This window comes from Camelus bactrianus, chromosome 1 (genome assembly GCF_048773025.1).
Source record: "Camelus bactrianus isolate YW-2024 breed Bactrian camel chromosome 1, ASM4877302v1, whole genome shotgun sequence".
Lineage (NCBI taxonomy): Eukaryota > Metazoa > Chordata > Mammalia > Artiodactyla > Camelidae > Camelus > Camelus bactrianus.
Window position 1 is genome coordinate 66,093,572 of NC_133539.1, and position 12,396 is coordinate 66,105,967.

The window sequence follows — 12,396 nt, forward strand, 5'->3', positions numbered from 1 at the left end:
AAAATGCAAGGGGAAAGATGACAGATATAAAACACCTTGAGAAGTTTTAACACACTAAATTTTCTTAATTATGTTGATTTATTCTGTATAATAGTAGCTGTGAAGATAGGACGCACACAGGACAGACACATGAGATTCTTAAATTTGTAGCTTAATTCATTCTTTATTGAACACCCATTCTATGTTAGAAATTGTTCCAGGCACTTTGGAGACAGCAGTGAACAAAACGGACAGAAACCGCTATTCTCCTGAAGCTTACATTCTAGAATGGATGTAGATCACCTCCACACTCAACACCCACTTCAGACGTTGGAGAAAATGAGACATATCCAATAGAAGGCGGCGGGGGGGCCAGTCAATCAGCAACATCACACAGCCAGATGAGATTTATTAAGTGGCCAGAGAACACACAGGAGGAGTATTAACTCGGGTTGGACGGGCTCCCCAAGTGCTGCTCTGATTCCTGAGAGGCAGATTTGGGCTTTTCCGGTCCCAGCGCCTCGGAGCCGACCTGTGCGCCCCGCCCTGCCCGGCGGCTGCGCGCCTCGCGCCGGCGTGAGCCGGGTGCGCCCCGTCGGGCCGGGATCCGCGGTCACTGCGGGACCCGATGCGCGGCGCCCTGGGGACGCGCGGCGAGCCGGCACCGGCGCGGGTTTTGAAGCAGCGCTGCGCACCCGGAGGCGGAGCGTCGCGAGCCCCGAGCCACCGCCCGGGAACCCGACCCGCTGGTCCTAGGTCCCGGGCGGCGGTCGCCGTGTGTGCCAGTGACTTTGGCTTTGGCTGGGTGTCTCCTAACCCACGTCACCAGCTTGACATCCTCGCACCAAATCAGAGGGCGGCGCTCGCCGGGAGCCCCGGGCGTCACCGGGAGCTCCCGCAGATTAGAACTCGCCTCTCCTAGCTCCTCCCCTCAGTCCCATTTAAAGCTCCCACCCGCTTTCCGGGAAAATTAAGAGTGGGCTCAGATTCTGCAGCGCCTTCTTCCACTGCAAGATGGTAAGTGGGAGCTGGCGTTAGCTAGTCCGCTGGCGAAACCGAGGGGCTCTGAGAGCTAGTCAGCTTTGCCTTTAGAATTTCTTCTACCTTGGAAACAAAATTTCTCTGCTACCTGCCAATTAAAACCGGTCTTCTTTGTGCCCCACCTCCCTTTTCTTCTCCCCTATCTTCTGGCTTTCTCTCTCTCTCTCTTTCTCTATCTCCCTCTCATCCTTCTGCCCTCTCTGTAATTTCTACTCCCTGCACTCTCTCCCAGCTTTCCCTTTACACCTGCACTCACAATTTTCATTCCACCTCTTCCTCTAGATTATGCACATATTTGCAAAAACTTGAACTTGAGTCTAGGGGTATTTGGGGTTTGTTTTCGTCTCAGGTGTCAATTGCATAAGAGCTCAGCTCTGATTCCAATAATAACCTCAGGGAAAGAGCCTACAAACATGCTTTTAGAATAAAAGAAAATGCACTTGATAAACTTTTGGCTGAGTTTCTCTGGTCTGCACTGCCCACGCTGGACTTGCTTCAAGACAGGACTTTTTCAAAACTTAACTTACCGGGAACGTTAACAAAGTGTGACTTAATTGACTTAACATTTTTTCCCTCTTATTTGTTTTCTGTTTATGTTATGCCCAAGAAAGTTCTCAAGTCAACAAAAGACTTGCTGTGGTCAAAAAGGGTTTGTCCAAAGCTGGGCTCTGCTGAAATGAATGGCTTTTACCTGATTAAACATTGACAAATAATTAGGAATGGGCTGTTGTACAAATTAACTCAGGGAGGCTGCATACCTGCCCCTAACTGGACATTTGGAAAGACTGTGTGTTTGAGGTTTGAGGAGTCAGGGGCAGGAGGGTGTTCACTGGCTCAGAACACAGTAGGGAATGCATGCCAGGCAGTTAGTACTGGCAAGATAACTTTGGAAGGGCATTGAGACCTGGTGATGGAGAGATCTAGATAGAGCTTGCTGTCTCTGCTAACTGACCTATTTCAGCTCTTTGATTGATTATATGTTTAGTTGGAGTGACTTTACACTCCTGTGATTAGAGTTAGGAGCAAAATATATTTAGTTATCTCATATATGTATATGTGTGTGCATATATATGTGTATGTGTGTATGTATATATATATACCTCAAACTATTCAGATCACCATAGGATCGAACAGCACTGAAAACCAGAGGAAAAGAGGAAGAAGGAAGAGAGGAATGGGACAGGTTTATAGCTCAGACACTTAGAAACTAAAATGAGGAGTTTAGATTATATGTCATCTTCTGTTCGTTTCAGCCTTAGCATCCTGCGTTCTTTGTCTTTCAAGGTTATTCGAAATATAATTAAGACATTTGCTAGAAAGAGTCAAATCGTTCTTACGTGTTTCATTCATTAAGTAGAATTCCTTTTACTTAGATCTTGGGTAGCCTGTTAGATGACTCAGACATGGCAACAGAGAATACTCCTGGATAGTTACAAATGTGGCCCAGCTAATACTAGCCTTTTCTTTGCTGAGTGGACCTAAGGGAAGTACTGGGTAAACCAAGGACCTGATTCTCTTTCAGTAATTATGTTTGGACCACTCAACATTAATCTGGGATCTATACTTAACACCTTTATTGTTTTTATATATTTTCTGCTTCTTTCTCCCACTCTTTTTCCCCTCCAAATCCCCATCACCCCATCTCTTGGGACCCCCCCATCCTGCATACTGAATTTCACAGAACACCGTTCTGCCTTGCCAAGACCAGTACTTTGTAGGAGGCCAGAGCTATAATTGCCCGTATTCCGCTACAACGTCAGAATCTAGTGTTGACGTTTCCACGGAGACTTGGGTCTCTTTCTGGGCTGCTGGTCTCCTGGACAACAGAGAGCCCCAACAAGCACCACAGGCACAGGGTAAGTTCTGCTCTTCTGCTTTTCTGGTGGATCTGAAGCCCTTTTCCAGTACTCATAGTCGCAAAGCATCATGGGCTGAAACTCTGTAGAAGAAGGTATGATAAGAAAGCCCCAAACTCCTGTATGTTGTATCCTAAATAACCTGCTTTTTTGTAATTGCCAAATAGTGACCATAGGATTCTTCCCCTTAACCACTGGACAATATGTATTTCTTCCTCTACTTTATAGTTCTTGGAGATTTCCAACTCACTGAGAAAGTTTGGGTCTGGGTCAAAGTTTTATAAACAATGCTAGTGGGATGCTTTTGGAATCAAGATACCAGTTGGAGCTTTTCTTTTGGAATTTAGGGAAGTTTCCCTGGGTATGAGAGAAAGAAGCAAAGAGAAATACTAACTTAATCTTTTATTTCATAAAGGAAATTCTATGAATAATTTCTTATAAGTGGGAAAAATGATTTCGTTTTTGCCTAAAGAAGACTTCAGCAACTTTGGAGGGAAGTGTAACTTTGATGGGAAATTACACATTAATTTTGCCCTGGGGCTTAGTAAACAGGGTTTATAAACAGTAAAGGAGTTTTTGTCTTATCACTCAAGTTTCTAGAAAAACTCTAAGACATTTCAGAATTCAGTATCTGTGCTGTCAGTTCTGCAATATGATTTTATTGAATTGAAGAAAAGACAAAAACAAAAAGCCCCCAAATATTGAAACACACTTACATGTCACGAAGGAAGTTGTTCAATTGTAGCTTCCTACCACAAGCAACAGAACAAGCAGAATACCCAAAATTATAAAGCCAAGGAGTATATAAAATTGTATTCCTGTTTTCCTTGCCCATCATTCCACTTTAATCAAAAATATGTCAGTCATATTTCAGTTTAGGTAGAGGAGGGCAAGCATCAGAACTGTACTAGATGAAGAAAGGAAAGATTAGAAAATGAGATAGAAACCTGAAAAACATAGTGGAATTGCAATGTAAGCCCAGTTGGGGGCAGGGCCAGTAAACAATTGCTTGACTAATAATGTACATGGGACAGGGACAGTCTTTATAAATTTAGCAAGCAGGAATACATATATTAGGAAGGAACATGACCTCTTGACTTCTAAAAATTCACCTCTATAGCCACTTTGGCATATAGTCTATAAATATTTGTCTTTCGTAGCATGCTTGCCCCTTCTGAAAGCTTTAAATATGTTATTTTCCCATGTGGAGGCAATGGCTAATTTTAGAAAGGTAATTGAACTGATTACCTTTCTGAAATTCTTCACTGAGTTTTTTATTACACAGACACTGCACATTTGTTTTCTCAGTTATCCATTTGGTGTTTTCACATAGAATCATCCAGTGACTCGAATTTCCCTGTTCCTAATTCATGTTCATGGGAAGAGGCTCAGCTTTCCTCTCAGCTCTACAGAAACAAGCAGGTATGTGTAGATAATCAGAACATGGAGACCAACCATGTGCCAGGCAGTTCATTCTCAACATCATCCCTGAGTGTTACATCGCTTCTTTCCCCGTGTTCAATGCATTAACTTTCAGTTGAGAACCAAAGAGGATATTTGTCCACAGAGAAATCAAAGTTAGGTCATCAATGTGACAGCAAATAACAGCAACCAAGCCAGCAACAACCAAAACCCCTGAGGAAGACCTGCAATCAAGCCCTGACCTTACACACGTTAGTGGTATGACCTCTTAAATCCTCCTTTTCCTCATCTAAGAGATGGAGATATTTGTGCTGCCCACCTCAGAGGGTTGGTGAAAAGATCAAATGATATAATGAGTGTGACAGTATTTTTCAACTATAAGCAGCTCATCACTTGGAAAAGGGATGGTGATTATAAAAGTTCTTGCAGAGGTTGCTTCATTTTCCAGATTTTGTTTGTTGTTACTTCCAAGAGAGTGATTTAATCCAGTGGACGTACAAACAGATTGATCGGTGGCTAAGGGAGGCCAACCCACATCTTTTTGTCTCTCTCTCTCTCTCTTTTTTTTTTAACATGCAAGGAAGGGGTTCAACGAAACCTGTCTAAACACTGTGTTCTATATTTAAACAGTTGCACGCAGCTCATTTTCCTACATACCTTCCCAATTCCCTTGTGGTTACAATTTTAAAAGTCATATAATATCTGCAAATACTTTACAATGAATAAAACTGAACAATCAGGTGGTAGGTGGGTGTAGATTGAACTTAGGCCTCTGAGGACCAGGGCTACCTGAGATTGAGTTCATAAAACAAACAGAATAATAATCAAGTTTAAGCATTTATGGATCAGTGGCATTATTATAAGGTTACAGAGTCAACATAGTGGAGCAGCCTTCACCATTGTTTGCTTTTTGCAGCTCCAAGATACTCTGGTGCAGAAAGAAGAAGAACTTGCTAGGTTACACGAAGAGAATAATCATCTCAGACAATACCTGAATTCTGCTTTAGTTAAATGTCTTGAGGAAAAGGCCAAGGTATGTGACTATCCCCTTTACAAGGACAGAGCAGTGATTTGCAAAAGAAGGCCATTTGGGTAAAACTCCTTGATTAAGTGTAAGAGGTGTATTAAACAATGTGTCTTGAAATGCATGAATAGGCGGGTGAATTTTTTTGAAGGAAATTTAGCACTTTCACGAGAATTTCTATGTATCATTTCTCTGAAGTATCTAGATGGTAGATTTCAGCCATATATTACAAAAGAAGTTGCTTAAGAATCAAATACCAATCAAGGCGATTGCTGAGACAACAGAGGTTAATCAAAAGGTAGAGTTAGACGGATGGAACCTTGATGTGAGAATTAGATCTGAGACACGCTGGGTTCTTCTAATTACCTGTTTGACTTTGGGTAAGTCACTCTTTCACTTGAGGCCTCAGTTACTTCATTTGTAAATGAATGAGCTAAAAGATCTTTTTAGAATCTTTCGAGCTCTGAAATGTTATCAATATGGCTGAAGCCCAGATCTCTTGACTAGCAATTAGATCTAGCCAAATATTTATCTTTTAATGAACTTTTTTTTCTTACTCTTTTAAAATGAACTGTTCCTAACTCAAGGATAAATACTGGGAGTTTGAGATTTGTAGATACTGACTAATATATATAAAATAGATAAATAAGTTTGTACTGTGTAGCACAGGGAACTATATTCAATATCTTGTAGTAGCTTATGGTGAAAAAGAATATGAAAATGAGTGTATGTATATTCATGTATGACTGAAACATTTTGCCATACACCAGAAATTGACACATTATAAACCGACTATATCTCAATTAAAAAAAAAAAAAAGGATAAATACCTTGCCCACAGTCTTTGTTTTTTTTTTTCTTTTTGGTTCTTCCTCTCTTTGGGTTTTATATTTTGTTGTCTGTTTGCTATTCTATTATCATTATTGTTTCTATTATCAGTATTTACCTTACTTCTAGGCAGGCTGCTCATTTATCTAAATCAATCATGTTTCCTACGGCTTTTACCATATATAACAATTCCTTCAGAATTCAGTCAGCTTTGTTTAAAAAAGGAGCACATCTTATAATCATTAGCCTGGGTTCCTATCTCCAGCCACCATTCTATAAAAAAAAAGAAAAAAGACAGTTATTAAATTAGTAAGTGATATTAATTAGGCAAATTTGTCTCTCGTTCTCAATTTTGCAAGCTTTAGAATGATATGATACATATAACATGGGAATGCTAAGATAGTTAATAAAATTAGAGGAAGTGATGATACATGGCATTTCAATTAGTGGTTCTATCTGGATTCAGATGGCTTAGTTTTAAACCTAGGCTGCGTGATCCTTAGCAAGTTGCTAATATGCCTGTGCCTCAGTTTCCTCATTAAACTGGATTTTAATAGTATCTACATAAAATGAGATAGTGCATTCAACCAGTCCTCAATAAATGATAGTTGCTATTATTGCCATTATAATGATCATCATCATTACTTCCCTGAATTGAAATTTTATAGACATCTTTTAATCCTTTCAGCTTTTACATGACTAGCAAACTAATATGAATTGGAATTTCTAGGTGATAACTTGTCATCATAGATTTTAATTTAGAAACAAGTTAATCCAGTCGCTTTTGCATCTTTGTGGAAAAAAATAGAAATTTAATCAAATTGCCTGAGGAATGAAGGTGATTAGTCACTATCTGACAACAGTGAAGAAAATGATGTAGGTTGATTATCTGACTGTGTATTTTCAAATATTACCTCTCCAGAAATTGCTGTCATCAGAGGAGTTCTCCAGAGCACGTGGAAACTTCAGAAAGGGGAAGAGGAAACCCAGGGAGCAAAGATATTTTCCTCCTGAGATTCCCCATCATAAAAATGCCAAGAGAAACCTCTCTAGTGAATTTGCTAACTGTGAAGAACAGCCGGGGCCCCCTGTGGATCCCTGGGTTCTTCGAACTCTGGGGTTAAAAGATCTCAACACCATTGATGACACCTCATCAGCTAACTACAGTGCCCTCTCGTCCCATCCAGCACGGACCACCAGTGCGTTCCCCCAGTTTCTGGATGATGCGGTTGGTTATCACAATGCCCCCGGGCAAGATCTGCCCATTGACTGTGGAGGTGACAGAACGGCCCCTTCACACAGCACTTCCAGCCACGGGGGAGAGTTTCACTTCCCTTCTCAGCTTTCCAGTCCCCCAGGAGGGCTGCAGACTCCTCCTTACTATGCTTCTGATGTGTTGCGCAATAAGACGGAGGTGGCCTTTTCCACATCCCTGAGCCCTCACTGTAATGTGAAAACTCACTCCTTCCACCAGGGACAAGCCTTTGTTCGTCGAGATGAAGAGGGAGGCTGGAAGTTTACCTGGGTCCCTAAGCAGTCTTAATGACCCCTCTTCTATCACAAAGGACTGCCATGAACTCTGTTTACAAAGACCTCTCTTGCACTTGAACCCGACTCTGTGGAAAATGCAAGCTCTTGCCCAGACTGTCTCCTGCCACTTGAAATGTCACTCTCAATTACCCACTTCCATCTGCAGGGAATGGCTTCCAAGAATCCATAATGAAACATGCCTGCTCTTCTTTCACCTAAATTTGACTTGTTTACACACCCACACCTGCTGTTGACGTCCTCCCTCTGCCCTATACTTGAAAAGGTATTTTTCCAATTGCCTGAATATTCCTCTGAGAGTTACATATGCTGTTCCAATTATAACACACCTAACAGCTTTTCTCTTCTCATCAAGCCGTTTAAATGTTCACAGCCGTCACCTTTTCACTTTTATTCCTCTCCTGCTCCTCTTCATTTCTAAAAACTGCCTTTGAAATGAGCGTTATAATTGCTCCAAGTACCTGTTATTGAGTGTTCAAATAACCGAGGGTGGGGTGGAAGCAAGTGTCTCTGCCCAGTCCCATTCCTGAAGACACAGTGCAGTTGTGAGTAATGCTTTGTGTAGGGCAGTTCGGTAAATTGAGTGTCCCATGGTGGAGTTGACAAAAAAATCTCTTCAAGCAGCTGTAACTCTACTGATAAGCAACACCACTGATAAACTGAAAGATAGAAGAGAATTAAAATTACTCCAAAATGCCTGCATAGTATATTAGCTTCTCTAGGCACTTGGCATTGTGTCGGCAACCAACATGGATCTAACAAAAACATTTCTGAGATGCTTGTGGTAACAGGATAAGTCACGATCCAAAACTACTTAGATGCTGATAACCTTCTACTCCTCCAAGTATAATCTAGCCTAGCTCTGACACTGTCTCATTCATTCAGTCAATCATGTCTTCATTTATCAACCCACCCAAAATATTTGTAGAACATCAGTGGTGTACCAGGCATTGTGCTATGGGCTGGTAATAAAAAGTGAACAAGTCAGACACTGTGGCCACACTCATGGGAGACCCACTCATCTGCCTTGACCTTGAGAAAGCTGGTGTGAAGTTTCAGTTTTCCCAGCTGCAGAGTACAGATGGTGGACTAGGTAATCACTAACAGTCTATAAATTGAGACAGGGCCCCAACAGCTTTGCTCCAATGCTGCCACCCCAGGTCACTGTTCTCTACTTTTTGATTGGCATTGCAGATATGTTGGGTGAAATTTATGTACAGTTTTTGAAACGTGTGAGCCATGTATAGTTAACACTAGAAACCATTACTCTGATCACAGTATTCTTTTTCTGGTATGAGCCTATTTTGTGGGTTAATTCAGTCTTCGTGAGAACATGCACCTAAAAAATAGAGACCTTAATTTTTAAATAAGAGTGCATAGATTTAATGGAAATATTGATGTCAAAGATTTCTGTTCCTAAATTTTTTAAAGAAGTATTCTTTTTGCTCATTCTAATTCTCCCTCTTTCCAATTCCCCAAGCTCTCTAACCTTCCCAGAATAATTTACATATCAAAGATGTGCACATGTTTTTTATTTTTTTGGACCAAACTTCAGTTGATAAATCCACTGTGTTGAACCCCTTCCCCATTTTTCTGTTTTTCACCTTTCAGTAAGTCATCTTGTACAATCAATGCCTCAGAGCATGAGTGTGCTATTTGGAATTCTTTGTAACTAAGACATGTCTTTTGTTGCTGTTTGGTGTTTGCTTTCTTCTGGTGATGTGAGTAAATAATCTATTCCATAAAGTTTTGTTATCACTCAGATTTCTTTGTAATCCATGAAGGGCAATTAAATATGTTAATTATCTTCATGTCTTAGAAAGAGCTAGAACACTTTCTATTTTCTAAAAACAAAATTTTTAAAAAGTGTCTGTATTCTAGTATCTGTTCCCCTGGTAGAGGCGAAATGTATCTCTCTTTAATAACACATTTAAAAACTAAAACTGACTATACTTTAATATTAAGAATCAAAAAAGCAACATAAATATTTTGAAAGCCTAAATGATCATGCTGTAACACAAAATTGATTAGTCAACAAATAATTATTTTGCATTTTTATGTGCTTCACTGGGGGTTAGGTACTATGAGGAAATACCTGGGCTTAACAGAATGCATTTGATACATAAAACAAAGCCACATTAAATGTAATAGCTTTTAAATGAAACCTGGTCTCAGCCTGGTTTAAAGAAATTACAGCATATTTGTGGTAAATTATGATAACATGCTCTGGCCTATATGGGAGAAAACTACACCAGATTATCACAATCTCATCTAACAGGAATTCGATGTTCTCTTGAATTATGTATAGAAAATTATTTTGTTGATGTTTGAAAAATTAGAACTTTCTCTCACCTGAGTATATGTTCTAACTTTTATGGTTTTACTATGTCTCTCTAGTAAACCACAGTTAATATTTTACTAATATAAAGTGAAAAATAAAAGTTAAACAGCTCTTTTGTGATTTCAATGAATATTTTTATATTGTGCATAACATTTTCCAAGAATGGATTTTCCTCTCCTAGGTTTTAACCGTAATCTTTTGATTTGCACCTCTTTTGTATGATATATATGGCCAGACGAATATTTTCAGCATTTAGGACTCAATGGTTCTTTCCTTTACCCAGGATATATTAACGAGGCTTTCAGATGTTAAGTGGCCTGAGAGGTCAAGTGTTTTGCGTAAACAGCACTCTCTTACCTAACCTCCCATAAAAATTAAAACTCAGTATCAATTTTTAAAACTTGATGACATTTCCAATGTCCTCTGATCATTTGAAAATGAATCATACTTGTGTCTCACTAGTATCTGGAATACATATAAGAATAATTACTAGTAAACTTTTTTAAAAGATGCAAGTTCTGCGACTTGGAACTTGAGTTTTTGCCAGTTTTGTTCTAGGACAATAAACCATTTTTTTTAAAAGAGATAGGTCAATTTGCTTGCTTGTTTTTTGGTGACTTCTTGCCTATAAATGAAGCTATGGAAGTTGACTCTAAGTTTATTGGCTATGATTTGGTCAGGCAGTGCTAATATCTACCTGTTCCAGAGGTGGCAGGCAGCAGGAAAGCTGGTTGGATGAAGCAAAAACAGATTATCAGCACTGTCTTCATCACAGTCCTCTTTTTCTAAAGTCACAGAGGATTTTGTAGTTTTACTTTATTGCTGGCATGGTCCTTTACTCATATTCCAATTGGGAAACCTTACTTATGAAAGTGACATTTAATGAATGGGGTTGTTTAATACTGCAGTGATGCTAAACTACAATTTTGAAAATTTTGAAGAAAAGAAACTATGTGAATCAATGGAAAGAATTGCTCTACTTGATCTATTTCAAGAAAACAATTTAAAAAAAAAACTGTGACAAATGAACAACCAATCTACGAAAGTATAGGGTTAATACATCTGTGATAATTTTTTGATAAATTTGCTTCTTGCCTATAAAGTTAAGATACACAATTTACATTTGTTTCAGTTTACCAAAAGAGTCACATAAGGTAAATATTAAATGCACCATTAATTTTTTTTTACTAAACCAAATAAAATTGATTTATAAGCTGCAAATATATATTTCTTAACATATTTGTCATATTTTATCTACATTTTTTGTTACATGAACATAACTAGACATCCAGTTATAATTCTTACATTGGATATTCTATAAATGTAAAATATAATTTAACACTTAATATTTTAAATGATTATGATTTGTCTATGATTTAAAATATTTCTAATTGTATATGAGTCAATTTTGTAATGAATTTATATCTAATAAATAAATAAATGACAAAAACATTTAATCCTACTTGTTCATGGCCTTCTTTTAGAAACCTTTTCAGTGACTGGAGCAATAGATTAAGAAAATGTGTTCTCTACTCATTTCTGCCATGAATTTTAAGTCATAAAAATATATGTATTTGAATCTCCAAATAGTGGTATGATCAGTAAGTGAGACACTTATTCAACAGATATATTCTGTGCCACACTCTGCAGAAGATATAAAGATGAAATATGTTCTCAAAGTAACTTGGCTATAAATCGAAGAAAATAACTTAAATGTGCTTAGTCAAAGCAAGGGAATAATTAGCACTCATAATTGAAAAGTTTGTGCTTCAGATATGGCTGGATCTAGGTGCTCAAGCAAAATTGTCAGGAATGTGGCTTGGGATCTCAAGGAAAGCTAATTATTAGGAGTGGATTCTGGAACGGTGTTAAGATAGTCCTCACCACACAAAAGTGTGACAGCAGCCAGGATGAGACAGGCAATATGAGCTTGCAGAGCAGCAAGCTATATCCCATGAGATACTGTCTAGATTTGTGACATTCTCCTTACCCTTCACCTTGTAACACCACCCTCCCAAATGAATAAAGCCTCAGTTATATGCTCCAGACTGGTCTCAGTTATACCATAGGAGATTATGAAAGTATTTTGGTGCCTGCACATGAAAATTGTGAGCAGATTTTCCCTGAGGCCACTATACTAGCCATGCACTTATCCCTAAGGGGAAGATTAATATCAAGAGAAATGGTTTGAGACTTGCATGTCAGGCCAATAACCCATTGTTACACGGGTTACCAGTAATGGATAATCTGGATTTTATTTAGTCTCCTTGCAGGGATTTTCTTTTTTCTTGGCGAGAAATACCCCTAAACCTCACTCACTCTAAGTAACCCTTGAAGATGGATGTCGCAAGTACAGGT

At 39.0% G+C, this 12,396-nt stretch overlaps 1 protein-coding gene across 1 annotated transcript; it reads left to right on the forward strand.

Annotated features, from left to right (window-relative positions):
- The first annotated feature begins 843 nt into the window (after window positions 1-843).
- GMNC (geminin coiled-coil domain containing) lies at window positions 844-10,624 on the forward strand. The gene is made up of 5 exons (XM_074365927.1): window positions 844-996; window positions 2,702-2,876; window positions 4,210-4,298; window positions 5,215-5,331; window positions 7,072-10,624. The coding sequence occupies exons 1-5, from the start codon at window positions 994-996 to the stop codon at window positions 7,690-7,692; spliced, it is 1,005 nt and encodes a 334-aa protein (XP_074222028.1). The 5' UTR covers window positions 844-993; the 3' UTR covers window positions 7,693-10,624.
- The last annotated feature ends 1,772 nt before the right edge of the window (window positions 10,625-12,396 follow it).

What these genes read in the sequence shown, in the direction of transcription:
- GMNC (XM_074365927.1), top strand. An exon ending in ACAAGCACCACAGGCACAGG is followed by an intron (nt 2,877 to 4,209) that starts GTAAGTTCTGCT and finishes GTTTTCACATAG; the next exon opens with AATCATCCAGTGACTCGAAT. An exon ending in GTCTTGAGGAAAAGGCCAAG is followed by an intron (nt 5,332 to 7,071) that starts GTATGTGACTAT and finishes TTACCTCTCCAG; the next exon opens with AAATTGCTGTCATCAGAGGA.